General features: G+C 35.4%; 1 protein-coding gene across 4 annotated transcripts in view; it reads right to left on the bottom strand.

The window, feature by feature from the left end:
• pico (ras-associated and pleckstrin homology domains-containing protein pico) overlaps positions 1–26,034 on the bottom strand; it is an 86,270-nt gene that overhangs the window by 5,888 nt on the left and 54,348 nt on the right. For 2 of the 4 annotated variants that reach the window (XM_028177277.2, XM_028177279.2), the window contains 8 exons: positions 12,502–12,597; positions 6,312–6,501; positions 5,833–5,972; positions 3,911–4,000; positions 2,331–2,565; positions 1,583–1,732; positions 395–586; positions 5–252 (listed from right to left, as the gene is read on the bottom strand). In XM_028177277.2, coding sequence (XP_028033078.2) covers positions 5–252; positions 395–586; positions 1,583–1,732; positions 2,331–2,565; positions 3,911–4,000; positions 5,833–5,972; positions 6,312–6,501; positions 12,502–12,597 — 1,341 coding nt within the window. Of the gene's footprint in view, positions 1–4; positions 253–394; positions 587–1,582; positions 1,733–2,330; positions 2,566–3,910; positions 4,001–5,832; positions 5,973–6,311; positions 6,502–7,512; positions 8,230–12,501; positions 12,598–24,187; positions 24,709–26,034 lie in introns of those variants that run through there. The other 2 variants (XM_028177278.2, XM_028177276.2) reach the window with 2 other exon arrangements.

The raw sequence follows: 26,034 nt of genomic DNA, 5'->3' as shown, positions 1-26,034 counted from the left end.
ATACCTTAGCTATTCGCATAGCTGTCATCCATCTTTCCATTGCCTGCTGGTCTTCAGCGCACAAGAACTTGATAAATTTGACGCTTTTCGGTTGCTGGAGTCTCGGATGTTTGATAGCGAAGCAGTAGTCTGTTGGGGACTTGTATTTCTTCTTCCAGTTCAGACCTATGTATACTTCGTTGGTGTCGAAAGTTGCCAAGCAGACGAGTTCTTTCAACGTTTTCACCTTGTCTTTGGGCGAGTAGTAAAGCCCTAGTTACGTGACAAATGAAGCATTTTAAATATAAAAAATTAATAATAAAAAAAAGGTATGTTCGCTGATGCTATTATAATCGCATTGCTTTTATGGAATTGTGGCCACAAATCGCATAGCAGAGATATTGTCTTTACTGACCTGATGGTCGGAGGACGCAGTAAATTTTTTTCCATCCTTTTTTGGAGTCGTTCTTCAGGTAAAGCGGTCCCTCCATCGGCGGGACCGGATGTCCGGATACAGAAGGGACAGTACTGGCTCCGGCACCGTTTTGTCCGAAAAATTCTTCTAACATCACTTGCCTTGAGTGATCATCTTGTTCACTTGAACGACCTTTGAGTATATAATACTAATTAAAACCAAAATAGTTATCAAAACAGTCACATATTGCGGTTTGAAGGTTAGCACATATACCAATGATTCGACAAAATTGTTTGAAGTAGGGCCCGCATCGTAATTATGTGCGGGCCGCAAAACGTATCTAAAAAACCGTGTTGTATCTAAAAAAAACGTATCTAAAAAAAAGCTAAGTGCCTTTGCTTTATTTAATGAACGAATATTAGTTTAGAGCATAGAGCAGAATGTTTCCTTTTTTTCCTACCTATCCGCTGGCAAGGGGTTATTCCAGCTTCTCGCGGACTTATAGGTAAGCTCATATGTACAACCTGAGAGAATTTGCTAATACCAGCCATAGTAAGAGCAGTGTTTCGCAGAATCTATTACCGAATCGGTATCGCGATCTACTGAGAAGATCCGGCGAGAAACTCAGTGGGCTGTGTCTATGAGTTAATTTACTCGTCGAGCCCTTCGTCGCAAACTGTATTTATGGGCTAGTTCACGTTGTTCGTCTAACTCGTCGATTACGACGAAGAGTGAAGGACGGTGACCGGAGTTCCCTTATGACAAGGTAGTACTTGACTCTCGTTTCGGCTTCGGAAGCTGGTGGTAAGTCCTCTTGGGAGTCCGCACGGGTACCACTACCCTACCTATTTCTGCCGTGAAGCAGTAATGCGTTTCGGTTTGAAGGGTGGGGCAGCCGTTGTAACTATACTTGAAACCTTAGAACTTATATCTCAAGGCGGGTAGCGCATTTACGTTTTAGATGTCTATGGCTCCAGTAACCACTTAACACCAGGTGGGCTGTGAGCTCGTCCACCCATCTAAGCAATAAAAAAAAAGCTGTTCCCTCCCACCCACTGTTTGTACGAAAATAAGCTTGTCTTTACTCTATAGCCCCAAATTATAATTTTAAACTATACCTTTGTGCTATACTAATACATTTTCGTTAATAGATTGATTATCATAATAAATAAAATCTTATAAACTTACCCCGATCGTTATCGTTCAGTAGAAACTTTTCGGGGGCTTGGAACAACGAAATCTTGTCAGGCCTTTCGGCAAACAATATTTTGTTTTTCGATTCTCTCGTCCATAACATTAAATTGTCTACTAACATTTCGTGGTCCTCGTACACTCGCTCTAAAATAGACAGAGACATTTAATAAATAAATAAAATGATTACAACAACGGCAGTTTACATAATCTGTTAAAATAATGGATCAAAATCGGCCCGGTTAAATAGAAATCGCAAAAGGTATTAAATAGACAACAATTATCTGTTAGATCAGTTAGAGTTCACTAAAATTTACATAGCATCTTTAAAATAAATCGAGTTTCTTGGTATTATTGAGTTAGAGCGTTTATTGTTATAATGTTTACCGAAACATAGATCCTCCAATTTGAATACTGCTGCCCACATCTCGAGATACCATGAAAATGACAATTGCGTTGACAAAATGACAATTCCTTTCAAATCGAAACGTACTAGCGGTAGAAATAGGCAGGATCATGTTATCGAACTTGTAACAAGATCTAAATTGTGGCGTTAAGGATTAAATAGTTAGTCGCGTAGGAATGTAATTGACGATGCTACTATTGACGAAACAGCAACTGTAGGAGCCCGAGGTAGCATAACAATAATATTCTGATTAATATGCCGATATACTATTAATAATTAAGATCCCTCGTTATGAACAAAATTAATCTGGATGCACTGTATAGAAGAATGAAGACGAACCCATATTGAGATCAGGCAAGTGTTCAACTATTGCCCACTTTGGTTCCATATTAACGTGGTTTTTGTCCGCTAGCAAACGCGTCACATATCCACAAGTCATTTTCTCATCAACCAATAAACTCTTCGAAGATCCATCCATTGAAAACGCTTTTATGAACAGTTTCTTGATGTTTGCTTCTCGCATGCGTTCTAATGCTAATTTAATCTTGTCCGCCTTTTGTTGGAAGCTTGCGTCCTGAATTCAACAATGATTTTGTTTGTTAATTAAACCTTAATAGCTATATTAATAATAATTAATCAATTATATTATAAACAATAATATAATTTATAATTATAATATAATTTAAAAAGATCTGTATAGTTTTTTGATATCAAAACCTTTTGGTGTTAAAAAGTTAGAAAAATAAACAACACTGTAAAACAAATCAAAAGACTTGAAATTAAATTATCGTATCATTTGCTACAATACAATTATACAGGGTGACGATTACGGTTACACCTTAAATTGTACCACTTATGAATATAGGGTGTAATGTTTCATGGTGGCACACAAGAAACACAAAAAAATATTTTAAGTTTACTCAGCATTTTAGCCAGGGAGAATCATATTATTATTACGTTTCGTAATTTTACACATGCTGTAGATAACAGACGATGTATCGACAGCTTTTAAATAATATCAGTGTCTGTTAGAAAAGTTTCTAATTTATAACTGTTCCGTAATATTTGTTAACTGATAGAAACAATAAGGAATTCTTTTATTCGATAGTCTTATTCAATTGTATCCTTTGCTATGCTTTTTATTAATCTTAACCAAGATTAAGATTAATAAAAAGGTTAACTATCCCGATAAAACCATATTATAATTTAAGGGGATACCATAATCTCCGTCTAGTATAATATATGACCGATGTACTACATTCAGGGTATCTTGAAAGCGTTCGCGAAAACGAAGATAGGCGTAAATGACCTTAGTAAAACTGTATATACGAATGTATTCTGAATTGAACCCATCGGCTAATTTAATTTATTTATAAATAGAAGAAAATCCAAGAGTTCAAAAATGTTAGTCCATTTTCTTCACTGTTTGTGAACTGTTTTTCTTTTTTTTTCGCGAATGATAAGTTTTAGAGTTATTTACTAATACGAGTACAAATCATTTCCAATTTTTTTATGAAAAAGTGCTAAAACAATAAATTGGAAAATGAAGTAATAATATAAATATAAACATAAATTAATTATGAGATTTCACGATAGTCTGCGAGCTGCCTTCGTATTTATTATATAGCGGGTTGACGATAATTCAACTTCCTAAATCGACAAGTAATTATACTTGACTTAGCAATTGAAGATTATTTAAGTTAGGTAAGTAACTAGTTAGTCCAAAGCTACAGACTACGAACACTGTGTTAGGAGTGAAACTAATAAGAAAAAGAAGTACATAGTTAGTTCCCATTTCAACTTCGGGAACAATTTCCTCAAACCCTGTAGATGTTATTAGAGATAAAAGCTAATACAGTTGGACTTTTGGAAGTCGATATAAAGTATCATTTATTATTAACTTTGTGATTGAACCATACCTTTTGATTTTGATGTAAATTCAGTTTTAAGGCTTTGCATTTCGCACTTGCGCTACTAGAAGCCGAAGATTCGCTCGAAAGCATGGATACCTGAAAACATTACAACATTAAAATATATAAAATACGAGCTGACCCGGCAAACTTCGTAGTGCCTCAATCGATAAATAAAAAACCTAAACTTTTGTATAAAATAAACTTAAAACAAACAAAAATAATCCGTCCGACGGGGGACACATCAAAGGAAAAACAAAATTGCTATTTTTATTCAATTCCGAGCATTTTCATATTTATTTACCTTTTAAACCTTCTCTGGAGTTCCACAAATCATTCAAGACCAAAATTTACCCAAATCGGTCCACCCGTTCTCGAGTTTTAACGAGACTAACGAAGCAATTCATTTTTATATATAGAGATTGGGAATATAAAACTTAGGTCACATACGATATCGAAGTACGACTAACTTGCATGGAAAATCTTGCAGTACGATGTATTATTATTTTATATTGTAATTTTGATTTCCCATATATGTTTTTTATGAATTTTTTATGGGGCAGTAATTAATGTAAATAGAAATCAAGGTACGTTTGTATGTTTGTATGTAAGTGACATGATCACTACACAAGGGGGTCGCGGGTTCGAATCCCGCTAAGGGAAGATATTTGTATGATAAATATAAATGTCTTTTCCGGGGTTATGGATGTATATTAAATATATGTACGTGTATAATAAAAATTTTACATTTATTTCCGTTATCTGGTACCTGTAACACAAGTTCTTTACGAACTTAGCACGGGACCAGTTAACGTGGCGTGATTGTTCTTAAATATTTATTTATTAATTAATTCCTCTTGTGACAAAACTTGTTTCAGTTGTTTTTGGCATTTCAGAGAACGTTTCTATCATATTACCATTAACGTAAGAGAAGAAGCACCCGATTAATGTAAGCAAATCGATATTTTTTATATGTTTAGTCACAGAGAAGCGTGACCCGGTTTCACGTTTATAATTAATCGTGATGTTTTAATTTCCCATAATTTATACAATACTAAAATAGTTGAGGTAATAATAATATTATGTAGCGTGTTCACATTAATTAATGTGAATTTAGTATTACGTGAATACAAATGTAACAAAAATATATTTATATATATTTGTTTCTTATTTATTTTAACTCCTCCTCCTCGAATCGTGTTCCTCTTGTCTGAGGGTCGTGACCACCATCACCCATAAGCTTCGATCTTAAGATGTTTTTCCACTTTCCCCTGTCCACGGCGTCATGCAGCGCGCTGTTATTTATTTTAACTAGTCAAGTTAAAATCGGAACTTGTCAATGTAGGCCAAAATAATCATTGAACTAACTAATTTCCATTCTACAAAGAGCGCGTTCATGTCATACACATGATAGAATGATATTTCTTGATTGTGTTAGGGTTTTTGCTAGTGATTCTTAAGTATTTGCCCATAACGTATCACCTAGGGATTATTTCGTAAGAATTTACAATTCAATCGGATAAACGACACTCGAAAGCATAGAACGTAAACAAACAAACAAACAAAACCAAAATTATTCATGTTTATTTAGAGAACGATTTACTTGGTGATAAGTAAATCATCTTCTATGGAGGCGCATATTTAGTTTTTATTTTATTGCTTAGATGGGTGGACGAGCTCACAGTTCACCTGGTGTTAAGTGGTTACTGGAGCCCATAAACATCTACAACGTAAATGCGCCACCCGCCTTGAGAAAAGTTCTAAGGTCTCAGTATAGTTCAACGGCTGCCCCACCCTTCAAACCGAAACGCATTACTGCTTCACGGCAGAAATAGGCAGTGTGGTGGTACCTACCCGTGGGGACTCAGAAGAGGTCCTACCATCAGTAACTACCACCAGTAGATATTCTTCGAAATATTTTAAAAGCTCACGGTGTCACTGAAAGCGGAGTCATTGTCCGGGGACTCGGTGCGCGTGATCCCGGAAGCCGCATCGCTGTTGTCCTTCTCCTGACGCACGGTACAGGGCTCAGTGGTTCTCGGTACCCTGTCTTTTGATCCGGATGCAAAGCCTTCAACAAAAAAATAGCGTACTTATTATTATCATTACTACGATTGAAAAACGTGGTATTTAATCAGCTATTTATTGATTCTGAACTATGCGGTATCTATTGTTCTACTAATGGTTTTTTTTTGTTTGCCTATCTTGAAAGGTGCACTTGGCTTCACCATGACAGCTGGGCGAACTCACGGGGCTTAGCTTGAACGAATTTTGCTAACATCTGCCTAGGGGCAATACTTCGTTGAATCTACCATTGAATCAGAATTGCGATCTACTCATTATTTTTAATGATACTACAAATTATTTTTCCTGTGTGTGAGTGATTTTTAAATTAGTTTAAATAATTTACCTGATGACACTCTAGATAATTCTTCGTCATATTCGGAATCGAGAGCGCATAGTTCGCCCAGAATGGCGTCAAGATCAGCGTCTTGCGTTTCTTCGAGATTTGCCATCGAGAACCGATAGGTGTCGATGCGTGGAGCGACTATTTCAAGAGGCCTCAGAGCTAATGAACCATCGCCGGTTGAATTAAGACCCTGTGAAATTCACATAAAGTTAATTATTTTTTTGTAAAAAAAAATTCTTATTGAATATAGCATTTTTTGTGTAATCGTTTATGAAATATGTTGCAGAGCGTTATGTAGTATATGTACATATGTGCGTATACACTATATATATATTGTATACATGTATATAGTGCCTTAAAGCCTCCGATCTATGTAGGTGCAATGATCAAAATAACGTCAAAAAGAACGCAATATCGCCAAGGTACTGACTGACCCTTATACAGAACAAACATGTCAGGGGATTGATTGATTGAAATATTTATCTTTAACTATATAAATATAAAATACCACCGTGCCCGACTACCTAAAAGATAACGCACATATTAAGGCATCGGACTTTGATTTGAAATTTTGTAGAAATATTCATTACTTTCGAATTATACGATCACCGCGAAATCGTTTACTTTTCAATTTTATTAAGCATGGTAAACCTATTAAATTTAAAAATAATAAATGTTATGTATTAATTGGTAATGGCATTTTTTTATTCTCGCAACATTAAAACGAGGGCCGGAACGTATTGGTTTACCAAAAATGTGACCGCAAAACGCAATGAATATTAAACATAAGACTCTATAAGCTTTAGAATTAATTTATTATCCATGCGCATTCTGTGTACATACATGTCAACATCCCAAAACATAATCACGATTGTATTGTCTTCGAAACAATGTGTCGTCGTTACTTGATAATAATAAATAATAAATTGAGTTACCCATAGATAATATTCATTACTTTTCATTAATAAATCGTTAGGACATAGGTAATTTTAATTTGTGTACTGCCGTTAAATACAAATTTTTAGCATTCAACTCATTGTCAGTATTATTATTTTTACACTCATTAGATAAACGTTTTACTGCTTCGTATGGAATGTTAATGTGAATAGACCATTTGTGTCTCGTATTTATTCTATTGTTTACATTAAATACTCTATGTAAAATCAAACCGTTAGACGTTCTGTTTTCAGTGATTACATACCGACATGAGCGCCGTCATAGTTTGTCCTGTTTGTTTATTTTCCACAGGTGAGTTATTGGTGCTTTTCGATTTGACATTCAGCCGAAAGCTTCGGTTAAGGGAGAAGAGGAATCCTCCACGCTGCCACTTAGCTGGTTCGCTCGGTTGTACATTCATCATTTCATTCACATCGCAACGTGCAATGACTCATAAAGCATCACTTCACACTATTAGTAATGTGTGCCAAAAGGCCGGTGCTAGGTGCCCTTTTCAACTCCTCACATTGTTTTTTTTTTGTACGATATAACACTCGCCGGAAAAGGAAGTATTCGAATAAATGGCGGGATATGTTTAGCGTTAAAGTTTCTGTCATCCGAGTAATTTAGAAGTACGAAACGAGTTTATTTTTTGTATCGCGTTCGGAGTCTGCGCGGGACTTCGCCTCTACCGCACTGCACGGCGGCCGTTTTATTATACGAAGACTGGTGACCTCGCCCATTCACTCGATTCTAAACTTTGTTTTCATGAACAACTTTTACATTGCACTTATTTCTAAAGCAACAGAACAAAGGAGACTGCCCGTGTCGAGTCACGGAACGCGTGTAACGTACACAGTCTCGAACACAACTAGTTTGAGTGGAACAGAGTGAAGTGAGTTGTTTTACAGCGTGCCATGAACGCGGAGTCACCCGCTCGCACAGGCAACCAACTGCAGGGGGACGCGAATGAGCAGTAAACGGGCGCTTGTGTATTGTGCACGTGTGCGCGTCCCGCTACGTAACGTAGTTTCATTCCAGGATCACAATGTAACGCTAGCTTGGTGGTGTGCGTGCGAGTCCCCTAGTTCGAGCTCCCTACCCGGCAGTTCCTTATGCCGGGCGCACGCACTCACGCCCCCACCACCTCACGCACACTAAAAACCCTCGTCTATACTATACTTTTCGACCACGCGCCTCGGGATACTATGTTTCCTAGCATTGTAATTTTTTATGCAAAATTCAAAAGCCGTCTGTGAGCAGTCTTAAATATAAATAATAAATTCCGAAAAGAATTAATAAATTTTTTCGTAAACTCGTATATTTCGTTTCAATCAATTAGTATTTGTTTCTTTTATTTTTTTTAGTTTCTCCAAATGCTCTAGTTGTTAAAAATAGTTCCTCATAAGTAATAAGAGTTCTTGTTTCACGGCTTTGTTTAGATGTAATTTACCACCATGTGGGTCAGGTTACGCTCTGACCTATTTCTATTTCCCTCGTTGTTTCGACCGCACCCCGGGTTAAATAGAATCAAAAGTGGGATATCGATCATAAAATATGGGCACGCTGCAAAAGTTGGTCATTTAACGCTGTTTGTATGTAGTACCTCTTAATTTCAAAATTTTATGTATTTATGTACTTTATGTAATATTTAGTAGTTGAATTTTAGTGAAATTTTCGTATTATGGAAGTGTTACTTCATTAACATGATACTGATCTCGTAAGATTCTTAAAGGTTAGGTTAGGTTATGTGCCACGCTGCTTTGCGATAATTAAAGCTATACCAGATTTATGAAGTACCAAAATGTGCAAGACATTTGGAATGGATGTTGAAAAAAGATCAACAAAAAATGGGAAACAGGTGGTTGTTGCGGAACACCTGCCCAGACAGTTGATCCGACAGATGTGCTTTTACAACGCATTATTATTGATCTCCGGCCTGCCGTCCCAGTTATGAATAAAATAATTTCTTAACTTAAGCACTTTTAAAGTAAATAATTTAGGCAAAAATGAGCGTTATTTATACTTTAGTTATACAACTCAATATGTGCATGCAGTGGATATTTGATTTATACGGCGTTAGCCCATTTCCCAATTTCATTTCCAGAATAGGCCGACTTGAAGCGATTAACATTTGTTGTTGTTGACTTTGTTGTTGCTACATAATGCTTTTATTTACGATGCACTCCATTTCAGAGTTTTCCTATCACAACTTTTTCCAACAGCTTTGTATCAATTGCAATTTTTACTTAGAAACTGTTTGAACTATTTCGATCTTTTAGATTATTCAAGTACAGAAAAACATAGCGTGGTCCACACGTATTATCTGTTTAGCTCGTACGATTTTGAGTGTTCTTGACCCATAGAAAGAGATAATGCAATAAGGTGCCATTAACAAAATAAATTCATTGTTAACACAACGTACAAGTTCTCCTTTCAGAAATTCAAATCGTTTGGATATTAATGTGCGCAATCTTAAATCTGCAATTTCTCACATGTTAGGCACGCACGGCACCGGGGTTCCAAAAGCGCATTTACTGATCCATTATTTTTTATATCACGAGAGTTTTGCAATAAATAAAAAATAAAAATTTTGGAGAATTATTAAAGCACTATTGAAACGCCAGTCGAAGCGTAATATATTATTGAGTAGTGTGCTCGAGGTTACGCGAAATCATGGAAGATTCGAGAGACATATGCGCCCGTGCACCTGTTGCGTCCGCGCCGGCTGCAATCAACACGCGCTAGCGGCCTACCATAATCTTGGCATCTAATAAATAAATTGAGGTTCCATAATATATTTGTTTTTATAGTTTACATAATATGTACTAATCAACTCTGTTTCATTGTTATCTGTAGAAGGGCACTCGTCGTGCCGAACCGTATTGTGATTGAACTTAATTGATTAGAATATGTACATGATTTTTGAGGTACATTATGGATATATATATATATCGCACCTTTAGAATTGAAGTTGCTTAACTAAACAATTTAAGAAAAAGAGTTCTTTAATTTGAACGATTTTTAAACATGTATTCTATAAGTTTGTAAATAAAAATATTATAATTAACAATTAAATTTAAATTTTAGTCTAGAAACGGACAAAGTAAACGTTCCGTCTCTTTTAAATTAAGGGCATAGTTTAACCTTTAAGGCTTATAGTATTAAAATCGAAAGAGAAAAATTATAATTCTCCAATTACAAATTTAGATTAAGGCACTTCAATTCTAAAGGTGCGATATACCTAGTCAGGTCATAAGTATTGTCACACAGCAAAAACTTTTCTTTTAGAATGCTGGCCACAAAAAAGTTTATTGAATTCGAATTCCGAATTGTTCATGAAAATAAAAATGTATACTTTTAGAATTTTACTCATTTTTAAATATGGAGTGGACGCTTAAAGAAGACCGTGTTGCAGTTATTGCGTTGCATCGTTGCGGTTACGCGCCAATTCAAATTTTTAACATACTGAAAATTTTGAATATAACCAAAAGATTCGTTTATCGTACCATCAAACGATACAATGAAGACTCTAGTGTAGATGACAGGTCAAGAAGTGGTCGTCCCTCGGTCTGTTAGGACTCCAGGAGTTATAAAAGCTGTGAAGGCGCGAATTCAAAGAAATCCCAAAAGTAAGCAGAAACTGTTGGCCCTTCAGATTTGGTTAAGCAGAACCACGGTGAAAAGGGTGTTAATGAAGACTTAGGCTTCGGGCATATCGAAGAAAAACTGGACATCGTTTGAATGCTCGTCTAATGGACCTGAGACTGAAGAGATGCCGCGCTTTGTTGAAGCGGTACGCGGGAAAAAAATATCGGGAAATTGTTTTTTCGGATGAATAATTTTTTTACCGTAGAAGAGAGCTACAACAAACAAAATGATAAGGTGTACGCACACAGTAGTGAAGAAGCCAGCAACCGTATTCCGCGTGTCCAACGAGGTCATTTTCCATCCTCGCTCATGGTATGGTTGGGAGTTTCTTATTGGGGCTTAACAGAGGTACATTTTTGTGAGAAAGGTGTAAAAACGAATGCAGTTATGTATCAAAATACAGTCCTGACGAACCTTGTGGAACCTGTTTCTCATACCATGTTCAATAACAGCCACTGGGTATTCCAACAAGATTCGGCGCCAGCTCATAGAGCGAAGAGCACACAAGACTGGCTGGCGGCGCGTGAAATCGACTTCATCCGGCACGATGACTGGCCCTCCTCCAGTCCAGATTTGAATCCGTTAGATTACAAGATACGGCAACACTTGGAGGAAAAGGCGTGCTTAAAGCCTCATCCCAATTTGGAGTCACTCAAGACATCCTTGATTATGGCAGCCGCCGATATTGACATGGACCTCGTTCGTGCTGCGATAGACGACTGGCCGCGCAGATTGAAGGCCTGTATTCAAAATCACGGAGGTCATTTTGAATAAACTTTAGTGTCATAAGAATCTATGTTTTGTTAAGTTCATTTTGGTATATGAATGGTTACATAATGAATAAACTTGTTTCAATTATTTTACATTAAACATGTGACAGAATTTATGACCTGACTAGGTATATCAAAACATGTAGGTATTCTTGTTGTATTTATTTATACAACGTATAATTTGGTATTTACAGATAAACGGTTGCCTGGAGGACATCGCCTTAAGGGCGTCCATCGTAACACTCTTACAAATTTTTAAATAAAATAAAATAATTTAAAATAAAGCCTTTTATTTTGGCTAGTGTTGTTCAATAAAGAGATTTCTATTCGATTCTATTATACGGTAAATATTTTTGTTCCATGAATAGGCATATGAACACACTGCCCAGCTTGTGTTAAGTAAATATCAGAGCACAGACATTTCTCAGGGCCACTGTGTCGCTGACAATCAATCTTCTTAAAACTAATAGACTACTAGACTAGAGATTTTTTTTTATTGATTAGATGGGTGGACGATCTCACAGCCCACCTGGTGTTAAGTGGTTACCGGAGCCCATAGACATCTACTACGTAAATGCGCCACCCACCGTGAGACATAAGTCCTAAAGTCTCAAGTATAGTTACAACGGCGGCCCCACCCTTCAAACCGAAACGCATTACTGCTTCAGGGCAGAAATGGGCAGGGTGGTGGTACCTACCCGCGCGGACTCACAAGAGGTCCTACCACCAGTAAATTAGTAAAGTACTAGTATTTTGCCATCGTTATTCTGTGTGCTTATCGAATAGCATTTATTAATAACTATGTGATAATTTTATATGTAAAAAATACTGACCGCAGTGAGAACAGTCAGTTCGCCAAGCCACTCGTTCAGAAGAGCTTCGGGATCGTCAGCGGTGGAGCCCGCACCAACTTCCTCTACCAACGCCATCTGCCGTGCAAAAAATAATAAAGCAATTATTACTTATTACGTAAATAAACATTTTCGATTGAAATCAAAAGTTACGCAAGTTCTTTTCGTTGAGGAAACGTGAAATTGTGTTTCTTTTTTTAAAGTTGGATTTTTGAATAAAATCATTTCAATTTTTAGTGTACAGTAAAACCAGCTGTTATTTCCGGTGCACGGATCCAAAGCTAACAAAAGAAACACCACCGAATGATCGTGCACGTGCGCGAGCAGAGATTGGTTTTATTCTTCTAAGCACCCCATTGTTTTCCATTGAACGGTTTATTTCGATTCTGCGGGCCACTCCTTGACTGTAAATTATAAGGATTAGATCATGTGATTATTAGTTTAAAAAATTTGAAGCTTTTATTTGTCATTTATAGTGACGAAATATCTAAGTGAGAAAGATTTTCCAGTTAAAGCTTCATATACTTTTGAGAAAAGTAAACAATATTTTATTTTATTAATTTTTATTGAAGTGAAACTTCTTTAGAATCGTTGTGATTTCAAACTCGATGAAACGAAAAAATAAGTCCATAGAGACACAAACACATAAATGTATAGGATTCAGCCGGCGAGAGAATAAGATAGAACACATTAGACGTTCTCGGTCTCTTCTTTGTGCGACTCTTCGTAGCATCCCCACTATCGTCTACTAAACATTGTCCATATGTATGCTCCTGTGTAGTGCGATAGTCAGTATATCTATATCTTATTTATAAGTTTCACTTCTACTGTTCACACACACACACACACTTTTTTATTATTTATTTTATTTATCGAAACAATTAAAATATTTAGTTGTTACAGTGTTTTATTTGAGGGACACATTTGTTGAAGTTATGAATTAGAGGCGTAACGATTTTTTGTTACGTGACGAATTCAATAACCAAAGCCCTGCCTCAAGCCACGTTAAAGAAATCATTACCAAAACATCAGACTTCTTTTGAAAACATTTTATTTCAATGAATTAAGTAACGTATTAAGTTTGTGGAGTGAAACAAAGAGGATTAACATCGACAAAACTCTCAACGTTTACATAAGCCGATTGATGTATGAATTCAGTAGCGTCTCTGGCGGACGCTCCGTCGGTGGCAAGTATATAACGTAAGTAAATCACTTTTACTTCGTTACATTTACGTAGTAGGCGTCTCTATTTTATTATTAAAGTTTTCTATTCTTTACTTGATAATTTTTCATGGTACTATTCTTACTGTTAACTATTTGGTATCTTCATTTTTTTATTCAAAATATTACTCGTTACTGAGTAAATTGAACAGTGCTATGCGAAAAGGAATCTTGGTTTTCTGGCAGCTGTAGTGTTCTGAAGTGGAAAATTGTGTTTTTAGAGTAAAAAAAAAAAAAAATTTAAAATAAAAAAAAACAAAAATATCAAATATCAAAGGCACCTCTCGCTCTTTTCGCTGTTCCTTTAAATAGATTCTCCCAGTTTAAAAACCCCGGTACTGGGTCTTGAGCACTCAAAAGTAAAACCTAGATATTTAAGAGGACTATAAAGCATTGTCCGTTAGGAGTATTATATTGGCACGGGATGACCACGCACATGAAGAATGTTTACACAATTGCGCTTCAACGAATTTAGACTGAATAGTCAACATTGAACCGAGGAACTTGTGCTATTTTTAGCCACGCAATTATTATTTTTTTAATACTAGACAATTGGTTATTATGAATTTATTTTCTATTTTATGTCGTCGTAAAAAGTGATAACGAAAATTTACATTTCAAAATACGTATCAATCTGTTTAAGATACTCAATTATCTTGAACGGGTGGACTGTGTAGTGACGGGCGATTCAATCCCTTTTTTATTGGTTAGAGCGTTTAGATGGTTGACTAGCTAACGACCCATCTGCTGTGGTTACCAGAGCCTATCACAACGTGAAAGCCGCTATCTACCTTGAGACTTGAGGTCTGTGTCTCAATTTTCAATAGCTAAGCAGATTATTTTGTTTTTCGCGTTTGATTATTATTATTCAATTGTATTTCTTCACTCAGAAGTCATTAAGGAGTTAGGTGCGTATTTCATTGGAAATACCGTTGTCTGGATGCGGGATTTGAACACCGGCTTAATCGCATCCTTAGATAAGAGTAGGTATACAAGTCGTCTTATCCTTTGTTACGAATAAAAGTACTCAAATCAAATTCTGGTTATATTTTTATTTTAACAGAATAGATGTAATACATCATATGTATCTGAATATTGATTGAGATGTCATTGCTTATAAATTTAATTTTGATATTTATACAAACATTGCTGGATAAAATGTTCAAGTTGAATGAACAAGTTTCCGATCAAAATATCTTAAATTTATCAGCATTTATAATTTAAAGGTAACAATTACAGACAAACGAGATAATTCTGTCGCTGGTATCTTATTAATAAGATGATTTTCTTTTTTAAGTTAACACAGGGGGCCACAAAAAAAACTAATCCCAAGCAAAATATTCACATCTACAGTAGGTATAATATATGTATTAAGTTGCAACGAGAAAAACTAAGGCAGAAGAAAATTAGTTGGAATAAATATTCATTGTCATTAAATCGAACACAATATTTTCATGCAAAGCGGCCTTTAACAGGCGGGATTGAACCGTCATGATTTTAATACTTGAAACTGCTTTCACCTCTGAAAATAACCGGTAAGAAACTCAGGACTTGTTCTTTTACAAATACATATCGTTACATTATATAATATATCTAAAAAACATTATTAAATTAGTCCTAATTCGATAACACGTAGTGTGGTATCGACTTTACCATTCTGGTTACTTTTTTTTTTCCTACCTAAGCTGACGGTCTAGAGAGACCATATCAGCGTCTGGTTACCAGTAATTTATCATTCTAAGATCAAAAAACCAGAGACACTTTTTTTTTTATTCTTGTAATGAGTAATCGATTTTGAACTAAAAAATAAGTTAAGTTCAATAATGAACAAAAAGTTGTTGTCTTTTATTTTCAAAAAAAATACAACGTTGTTTATTGGTTGGTAATCGTAAAATATTTTTTATATTGTGATTACACCCGCACAAAGCAATATCAATTTTATGTAATAATTTCGTAACAATAACATACAAAAGGTAGTTTTCGTAAGTACATATTACAATAGAGGCGGTTGGTACAGTCGTGGTTAACGATTAGGTACAAGCGAATACAACTTGCTTATCTAACGTAATCGCGTCCAGTGAAGAACTTTCACGGTGCGAATAAGCATTACCGTAGGCTACGACTTAATAAACATATTTCGAACGCATTACAAATTTTGTTCAATTTTTATTTAACTGAAACCGAATATTATTTTCGTCTTCGTAATGCAAGCTAGTGAAAATGTACTCTTAATGGGAGACTTCAATGCCAAGGTAAGGATAGCTAAAACAAAAGAAGAAAATAATGGATCAAACGAGCTAAGAACAAAGAAAATTGGATTAAGCTGGAGGAGGCCTATACCCAAATAGGGGTTCCTATCGAAGAAAAAGTTTGATGTAGGCACATCAAATAAATAACAATAAAGAAAAAAGAAATCTAACATAAAAAATATAATGTAAAAACCGAAAAATATACCAAAATGTAAAATACATATATATTTAAGAATATTTACATGTAATACTTAGGTGATGGGAAATAAAAGGCTTTATTATTATTATTATTATGAAAGGTAGATTTACTACGTAAAGAAATAATTGGTCAAAGGGTTTTTAAAGATTACAAGCGGTTTTTTTTTAGATGTGACATTTGATACTATATGTTTGCTGGAGTTCATAGCCTGTGAATGCCGCCACAGAATTTCAAATTGAATATAATCACGACCGTTCTATTATTCGAGAACATATGACAACGTTGAATCTAGGCTGGATGATGGAACACCGCGTGCGGACTACAGGCTTCCGACACGCCGTCACTAAAAGTCCCAACTACCAATATAATTGTCGGAATCCAGATTTAAATATGATGTCAAAATAAAATTTGCTGATGTTTTGTGGTGGTTTTAAGGCTTAGAATAGCACTACCCTATCTCTTCCCGTAGGTATTAAGGAAGTAAAAGCTTTCTATAATACCAAGTTAGTGGTAAAGCGTATGGTAGCTTGATATATACCACCGTCCGGCTTATTATTGCGGCGAAGAAGTCGTACGGGATTTTATAGAGGAAGACAGCCTTTATAAAATAAAAATGAAATTATGACCACACGTCTCAAGATAAATTGGGCGAATTCACGTTCTGATGATGTGTATACCAGGTTGGCTGTGGTGAGTTGGTTCACTATCTAGATAGCAACTTTTATGGTCTAGGCCATCAAAGTTGCGTTTTAACAATGGTACTATAACTGCCAACAAAACTTTGTACGTTGGAATACTAACGATAGTCAAGGTTAGAAACATATCGATCTTAGCTTACAAACAAGACCAGAAATACATACTATATTTATTAAATTACAATATTATGATAATCGATTTCTGATAGCAAATGTTATGTAAACAGTTATGTGGATTTATGTTTGATTAGAATTAAGGTCATGATTATCTGTCGAGATTTATTGGTTAGTTTATTTTGTTTTAACTGCTAATAAACATGTAATATTTGAAGTAGTAATGCTTTACTTGTTTTATTTTAATTGAACCAAAAGCGTTCACGTCGTTGTTGCCTAAAGGATAAGACGTCCGGTGTATTCACAGATCATAGAAACTGATCTGTGGGTGTATTCGTCTCTTGCGATGCACCGTGTTCGAATCCCGCAGGCAAGTACCAATTTTTGTAAACAAATACGTACTTAACAAATGTTGACGATTGACTTCTACGGTGAAGGAATAACATCGTTTAATAATAATAACTACTAATATACTTTTTAGTTCGTTCTTGTTTTCACGTTTAAGTAAACCCGGTGAAAATAATAGGTAGTTTGTTACAACAATTATATTTACTACAACTTTGTCACATCGAAAGTTCTCGAAAATGTTCTTTTAAAATTTGAAGCCTCTCGGAACAGCAGTCTATTTATCTAGTCTAGTATTTATTTTAAGAACTCACAACCATAAAGGAAGCAAGTTTACTAGGTACTCTTATTCAAATAGATAATGACAGAATAGTTCAGTGCCTTTTTTCCTCAGTTCACCGCTTTTTTATTACCTCTAAAAGCATATTGCATACATACGGCTTACCGGACTGTGAGTGATCGCGGTCACTCATGGACCTCAGCAATAGCCCCTTAGGCTACAACGATTTCATTTAAAAAAAACATAACAGCTATTGACATGTTATCAATAGAAACAGTTGCAAACAAGAAATCGTAATACCTACATTAAAAGCAAATTCAATCAAGAAGTGTCAGTGATATTAGTCGAATTTCGACTACTGGACGATCGCTAATGTAAGCAATCACGTGCTATTCGCATACTTCTAAAAAGTTGTTTCTTCCGTGGCAATGTCAGTAAGTTATCCATGAGAAAACTCTATACTAATCAAGGCGTAGAAATGTCATAGCCAGGCTGGTTGTTTCTGTAAAATACTTATCATTAACTTCATTCATTCGACATTGTAAAGACTATTATACCGACTAAATAGTATAACTCGAATATTTATTATTTTTTCAGTAGTTTATTAGCTCATTTTAAATATTATATTCAAGTATTGATTACGCTATAACAACAAATAAAATGAAATAACTAATACAATGAACAGGCAACAAATCAAACGACATTCAATTTTCGTTTTTAAATTCAAAACAAAACAGTCGCGTCGCGTCGCTATCATGCTTTGTCTCAACAAGCAAACTGTGTAACAGCGCACGATTTAGCCCGTCCTTGTTTTATGATGGCACACAATCTATTTGTTTGCGGCGGTCAATAAAGCTGCAATCAAACGAACAATGGAGATCATAACAGACTTTGTAAAGGGGACCACCAGGCTGGATTTTATAACTCAACACCATGTAATTTATAGGAAGCAAGTATGTTGCAAAACCGTTTTATCCGTGACAAAAACCTATCTGTTTCTATCGCAAACAATTACTGCGTTCCAGTTTGAAAGGACCGACATACAGCTGGCTTATTTTTACCATTTAGATTTAGGTAGCTCTATTAAAGGGCAACGAAAAAGTCTATCCTTTCTCGAGTTCGTTCGTCGTAAAATTGGACATTTCCTAATTGTAACTGTAACACAAGTATCGGACGACTAGTATTATAGCTTTCTCTTAATATATTGATACGTTTAGTTAGGGGAAAGTGTAGTTAAGATAAATAACAGCTTTGATTCGCCTTGAACGGGCATCAATAAAGAGATATGCGGGCGGCACCCCCGCTCCTGTCTAAATAAGTACGAAACATTTTTTCGTTAGCTTCATATATCTTTGTAATATTATACGTATAATAACTCATAAAGGACCGAAGTTTCGTCCTCGCCGAAAAATTTCAAGTTCAGATTAAAATCGCACTACCTTGCACAATAATATGGCTCCTACGATATAACTGTAGAAGTCGCTACTTATTTTGTATTTACTTACTTGCATATTTTTTGTATTTATTTGTACTTAATCGTATGTAAGTCTATCTTATATTGTATTTATTTTTCACACGTATATACCTAGTCAGGTCATAAATTCTGTCACATGTTTAATGTAAAATAATTGAAACAAGTTTATTCATTATGTAACCATTCATATACCAAAATGAACTTAACAAAACATAGATTCTTATGACACTAAAGTTTATTCAAAATGACCTCCGTGATTTTGAATACAGGCCTTCAATCTGCGCGGCCAGTCGTCTATCGCAGCATGAACGAGGTCCATGTCAATATCGGCGGCTGCCTTAATCAAGGATGTCTTGAGTGACTCCAAATTGGGATGAGGCTTTGAGCACGCCTTTTCCTCCAACAGTTGCCATATCTTGTAATCTAACGGATACAAATCTGGACTGGAGGAGGGCCAGTCTTCGTGCCGGATGAAGTCGATTTCACGCGCCGCCAGCCAGTCTTGTGTGCTCTTCGCTCTATGAGCTGGCGCCGAATCTTGTTGGAATACCCAGTGCCTGTTATTGAACATGGTATGAGAAACAGGTTCCACAAGGTTCGTCAGGACTGTATTTTGATACACAACTGCATTCGTTTTTACACCTTTCTCACAAAAATGTACCTCTGTTAAGCCCCAATAAGAAACTCCCAACCATACCATGAGCGAGGATGGAAAATGACATCGTTGGACACGCGGGATACGGTTGCTCGCTTCTTCACTACTGTGTGCGTACACCTTATAATTTTGTTTGTTGTAGCTCTCTTCTACGGTAAAAATTTTTTCATCCGAAAAAAGAATTTCCCGATATTTTTTTCCCGCGTACCGCTTCAACAAAGCGCGGCATCTCTTCAGTCTCAGGTCCATTAGACGAGCATTCAAACGATGTCCTGTTTTTCTTCGATATGCCCGAAGCCCTAAGTCTTCATTTAACACCCTTTTCGGTTCTGCTTAACCCCATCTGAAGGGCCAACAGTTTCTGCTTACGTTTGGGATTTCTTTGAATTCGCGCCTTCACAGCTTTTATCACTGCTGGAGTCCTAACAGATCGAGGGCGACCACTTCTTGACCTGATCTACACTAGAGTCTTCATTGTATCGTTTGATGGTACGATAAACGAATCTTTTGGTTATATTCAAATTTTTCAGTATGTTAAAAATTTGTATTGGCGCATAACCGCAACGATGCAACGCAATAACTGCAACACGGTCTTCTTTAAGCGTCCACTCCATATTTAAAAATGAGTAAAATTCTAAAAGTATACATTTTTTATTTTCATGAACAATTCTAAATTCGAATTCAATAAACTTTTTTGTGGTCAGCATTCTAAAAGAAAAGTTTTTACTGTGTGACAATACTTATGACCTGACTAGTTATAAGAATATATTTTTAAGTAAGTTTATTAAGATATAGCACCGTCCATGCTAGTTCGCTTATACCTCTCCCTGCAAGGTTGCCTGGAAGAGATCGCTTTCAGCGATAAGGCCGCCAGTTTATGTCACCGTCTATTATTTGTTTTATATGCTTACTCTGTACATGTGGTGTTAAATAAAGAGTTATTTTATTATTATTATTACCGAATGAAGACGTTGATTTGATTTGTATCAAAAGGAATTAGTAAAATGTTAAACGAAAAAAAGGCTTTGTACGGAGAGCACAGAATCAGCTGCATTACATAACTTTTCGTTGTTTAAGCTTTAGCGCATCTATACTTAATAATAATATTATAAAGCTGAATAGTTTGTTTGTTTGAACGCGCTAATCTCAGGAACTACTGGACCGATTTGAAAAATTATTTCAGTGTTAGATAACCCATTTATTGAGGTAGGCTATAAGCTATATAACACCACGGTAAAGCCAATACAAGTGGAGCACCAATAAATAATGTTTCAAAATAGCGGTTTAAAGAGCTCCTTAACATTCTATAATTCAATAATATTTTCACTTTCTACGTAAATGAAGTGGGGGTAAAATTTAGCGTTATGCCAAAGTAATTATTCCACGCGGACGGAGTCGCGAGCAAAAGCTAGTCTTAAATATTTAGCCCGTATTTTTTTTATATTCTTTTATTTTGCCTCCTTATTTCTGCTTGCTACTAACCCGACAAAGTCATGCGTTCTATTATACATTTCAATCTTAGACCTCAATTCTCCGGTAGGTCACGGTATACACGTTATGATGACCATGAGCTCCTGTAACCACTTAAAACTTAATAAGCCATAAAATCGTCCGCTCATCCAAGGCATAAAGAGATATGTTTAACCGAGAAATTATTATACTTAGTATACAAGCACCCATTAAACAGAAGTCCAGTACATTCAGTGATGCCGAAAATAATTGTCGTTGGATAAATCACGAATATTGTATTTGTGTTAGCAGCGGTCGTTCTGCTATCTCTGCAAATATATAAATCATTATTTTTTGTTGAGTTCAAATAAGTTATCAGCCAATGATAATTATATATGACTACGACGTAAAGCGGCGGTTAAATAATCCCGCAATTAATTCAAAATACCTATCTGTATCGATTAATATATGATAATATTGAGCATACTCTTTGGAAGTTCTAAATTATAGATACATATATCTATATATTTATATCTATAAATGTAGATTAATATTTTTCAGAATTAAACCAAAATACAATTAACATCTAAAAATTGCCGTAAAGTAAATAAAATAATCACAAAAATTGAACAATATTTTTTGATAACAGTTTCGATATTCTCACTAATTATTATGCCTTCAAATTATGTGGTCATAAAAAGTTTAAAGTGACTAAATATTAGTATGACCATACTTTATATTTCAAGTTACATGATTCATGTTATTATTCTAGTATTCGCGAATATATTTCGGTTTCGTGAGCAGTTTTATTAAATTAATAGAATGTATAGAGTACGCCTTAGTAATTGCGGAGTTGCGTGACAATATTGTAATATCATGGAAACTTGACCGCGTGTCCCAATGTACGCAAATTACAAACCTATGTTTGACGAATGCATGAAAAATCCAATTTTATTACTTTATTAACTTCACGCCTTTTACAATTTCGGCAGTAACAAACTGGTTTTATTAAAGTGTTATTTCACTTCAAAAGCTGTTAGTGGAACATAAAATGCTTTACCGAAAAACACATATGTTCATTTCAATTGTATTGTTTTATTTAACACTAGCGACCCGCCCTCGTTTCGCTTCGGAAACTGTAATTTATTATTGATTTCTCCACTATTTAATGGATGTTAATATACATATAAACCTTCCTCTTCGATCACTCTATCTATTAAAAAAAAACGCATCAAAATCCGTTGCGTAGTTTTAAAAATTTAAGCAAACATAGGGATATAGGGACAGAGAAAGCGACTTTGTTTTTTATGTACTATGTAGTGATGCGATTGATTTTATTTTGTTGCCGGAATTTGTGGCGGAAGGAGTTCAATCTTAACATACTTAGTTGAAATACTTAATACGTTGACTGCCACGTAGATCACCGGTGACCTATGTGGCGCACTGAACTAATTATGTCGATTTCTCTCTTTGATCTCCTTACTAAGACGCCGGAATATCTAGTAGGCTCTGGGAAAGACGTATCTGAAGATATTGAAAATGAATCTATTCCTAAGAGGCCTAAAAGACTAAAACTTGCATTAAAAACAAAAGAAGGCAAAGTTAGGCAATTCAGACGCTTATTAGCCGAAATCAACATGGCAGTCAACGTGTTAAGATATGGTTTGCACAACGAACTGTCTCGCTCTTCGACAGTAAGCGGGCGGCAGGCAGACTCTCAGCCATGCAGTTTTCCAACCTCAGGATTTATTGGAACCATAGATGAACTCAGTCATAATTAAACGTGTTTGAAACGTCACAAAACTAACTTATACTCTCTAATTTCGTTTTCTCTATTTTCTCTCTATATTCTTGTATACATAAAAAAAACATTTATTTAAATTAAAGTCTGAACTATGGTTAATTTCAGTATTTTATTTATGTATACGCAGCGCAACGAATACCTATGTCAAGTTTAAATTTCGAAACTTTAAAATAAATATCGAAAAAAAAAACAATTTTAGTTAACATTAAAACTTTAATGAATTCGGTCTACGATAAACATCGATTAGAAAAGATCGATGTACTCTATTCGTTGTCGCTATCAGCGTAGCTTAAATATGTATATGACAAATAAACGTAGTTCCATTAGTAAGTAATTGATTACTGAATAATTTTACGTTTGAATTAATAGATATAAATCTAGCAGCCACCAGTGCATTATTAAGTGGACAACCGCGTGAGCGAGCCTCCTTGATCGGGTTCTCTCATCATACGCTCCACCGTTACCGCATACATTTCATTCATACGCCGACCTCTTCCTTGTAGTACCCTCGCCCGTCTAATAGAGATAGGGACAGCATGCATCATTCATGTCGTAGTGATTTAATGACAGCCCGTTTGCTCAACACCAACCCTACTTGGTGAAAGAGAAAAAATAAGAAATATATTGACATCGAAGAAAAACTGAAGGAAGGACTTTAATCCAATCGTTACGAAGTCTTAGTATTAGCTCATAAGTTCGAGGAGATCAGAGCGAGTGCCCTTGTTTTGTTATTATTAGTCAGAGATTTTTTATCAGTGTAAAGTAATTTTCCAGTAGGCTATCTTTTAGTTTTCATTGACTTGAGATTAATAAACTAATCTAGTTTATGATTTTACAAGAGTGCGTCGGACATGGCGGTTATTTGTAATGCAGACTTATTTTTCGTTGATAATAAAACTATAGATAATAAAAAAAACGAATGAAATTAAAATTAGTAAAATAAAATACTAGTTTATTTCAGCTGAAAAGAAACTACTATTATTCGACAGTTTGTTTCATAATTTAAAATGGTCTTCTGAAGACTTCTTCCAGACCCTAAAGTTAAATAACTCTCCACAAACTACATATAAAACTTTTATTAATAATTTAAACACTAAACCGATAATTGAACCATTATCAAGTCATAAAACATATAATCGAGTTTTTTTAAATCATATTTAATGCGAATAATTTAATTTCTTACTTTATTTTCCTGTGTTTGTCGCTGCTTTAAAACTTCGATATTATTCGATGAATAAACGCGTGGACCGACAGTAGGCGCGATCTACTACTTCACTTTTACTTCATAACATTTCACAAACACTAACGTTCTGAAGTGCGAGACGAGAGTGAACTAAATCGCATTATTAGATGCACCACCGTTCTGGTTATGTTCGGATGAATGAATACTCCACGGGAACTCAACGAAGCCGACCCAACTACGATACTTATGATACGTATATTAAACAACGAGTTACGTCATTCGCTTATCGCGTGTCCAGTGCGAAAAAGAGATGAATTAATTAGCAGGTAAAGCACATATCTCACCAACCGAATGTTATTGATCAAACGTCCGAATCACTACTAACGTAAAACAGATACACTGTGCATGAATGAATCCTAAAGACTAAATGTGGTCTAACGTAGGTGGTTGCCTACGACTTTGTTTACAATACGTGTCCAAAACGATGAGTGTTCTTCCAACGAAAGGTTTGTTCATACTGTGAATCACATTATCATTATCATATCAGCATCATTTGTTTAGTTTAGTCGATTGAGTTAAACGCTCGGTAGAGACATTTACGTAACGATAATAGATATTATTATCGGATCATTACAAACTAACTACTTTTGATTAAACCACATTTTTTTTGCTCTAATTCATTACATTGTTAGGTCGTGTGGTGTTAAAAACATACTTTAGAACAAATGAACCTTGACCAAAGAAAACAATGAAAAAACAACGCCAGAATTTAGTATCGCACGAAATTTTTGGATGATAATTAAGAGCTCATTCACAGCCTATTAGCCAGCTCAGCTTGGCTGTTATTAGAAGATTCTGGGAGCATTTTATGTACGTCACCCATTTAAGGGTTTGTCGCTTACAGCTTTGTTATCTCCTCCTCCTCCTCCTTCTTCTTGCGTCGGTTTCCTCATTACTGAGAGTCATGGTCTTGAAACAGTTTGTTTTTTATAATGCACCGCCATCAGTTCCTATCTGCAGCTGAGTGCAGAGCATCGTTGCACTCTGGTATCAAGGGCTGCACTAATCTGGTCCGTCCAACAGGTCGAGCTCGTGCCTCTTGGTCGCTTGCCCTCGACCTTTCCAGTGACCATCAATTTCTACAATTTTTCAATTATTTGTTGCCATACTTCTTATTTTCTGAAATGAGATCCCTCCTGAATCTGGCGTGCTCGTCGTCTCGCTTTATAATCAACAAACGATTTCCGGCCATCTTGCGTAGTCTGCGACGCGACGGAAGTAACTTTAAACAGTGTAGGTACTCATATCGTACTTTATCGAGTTTTTCTTAGGAAGGCTAAGCACTGTAGCCTCTTTAATGTTAGAGTTTATTCAAGAGAAACTAGTACTCGGAACTGACAGCAGGTCTTTGTTTCGTTCTGTGGATTATCGTTATTCGTAGAATTTTGATGGGGTCATAAGTTGCAGAACTGGGTATGCGTGGCATTTGAAAAAATACAATTTCAACAGAATGTTTTTATTAATTCATTATTATTACTTCTATCACTCGTTTCGATCGAAATATAAAGAGCATTTATATGTGAAGTAACCATCCTGATCGATTAGATTAAGTAAATTCTTAATACTTCGTTATCAGAACTATGAAGCATTGTTCTTTTCTTTGTCTATAAAATGTTTAAAATATATAGTTCAATTACACAAAAATGTAATTTCACGCTTTAATCGGAGTCCATTTCGTCGTAGAAATTGCAAGTCAGCGTGTTTTTTTTTTCTCCAAAGTGTGGTTACAAAAAATTTCGAGGTCGGCCATTTAAATTTTGTTTTCGAAGCGTATAAAAAAATCTCAG

The sequence above is a fragment of the Bombyx mandarina genome, chromosome 01 (genome assembly GCF_030267445.1).
Source record: "Bombyx mandarina strain Sakado chromosome 01, ASM3026744v2".
In the NCBI taxonomy this organism is placed as follows: Eukaryota; Metazoa; Arthropoda; class Insecta; order Lepidoptera; family Bombycidae; genus Bombyx; species Bombyx mandarina.
Note: the sequence above shows the minus strand (reverse complement) of the source record. Positions and strands in the feature narration are given on the sequence as shown.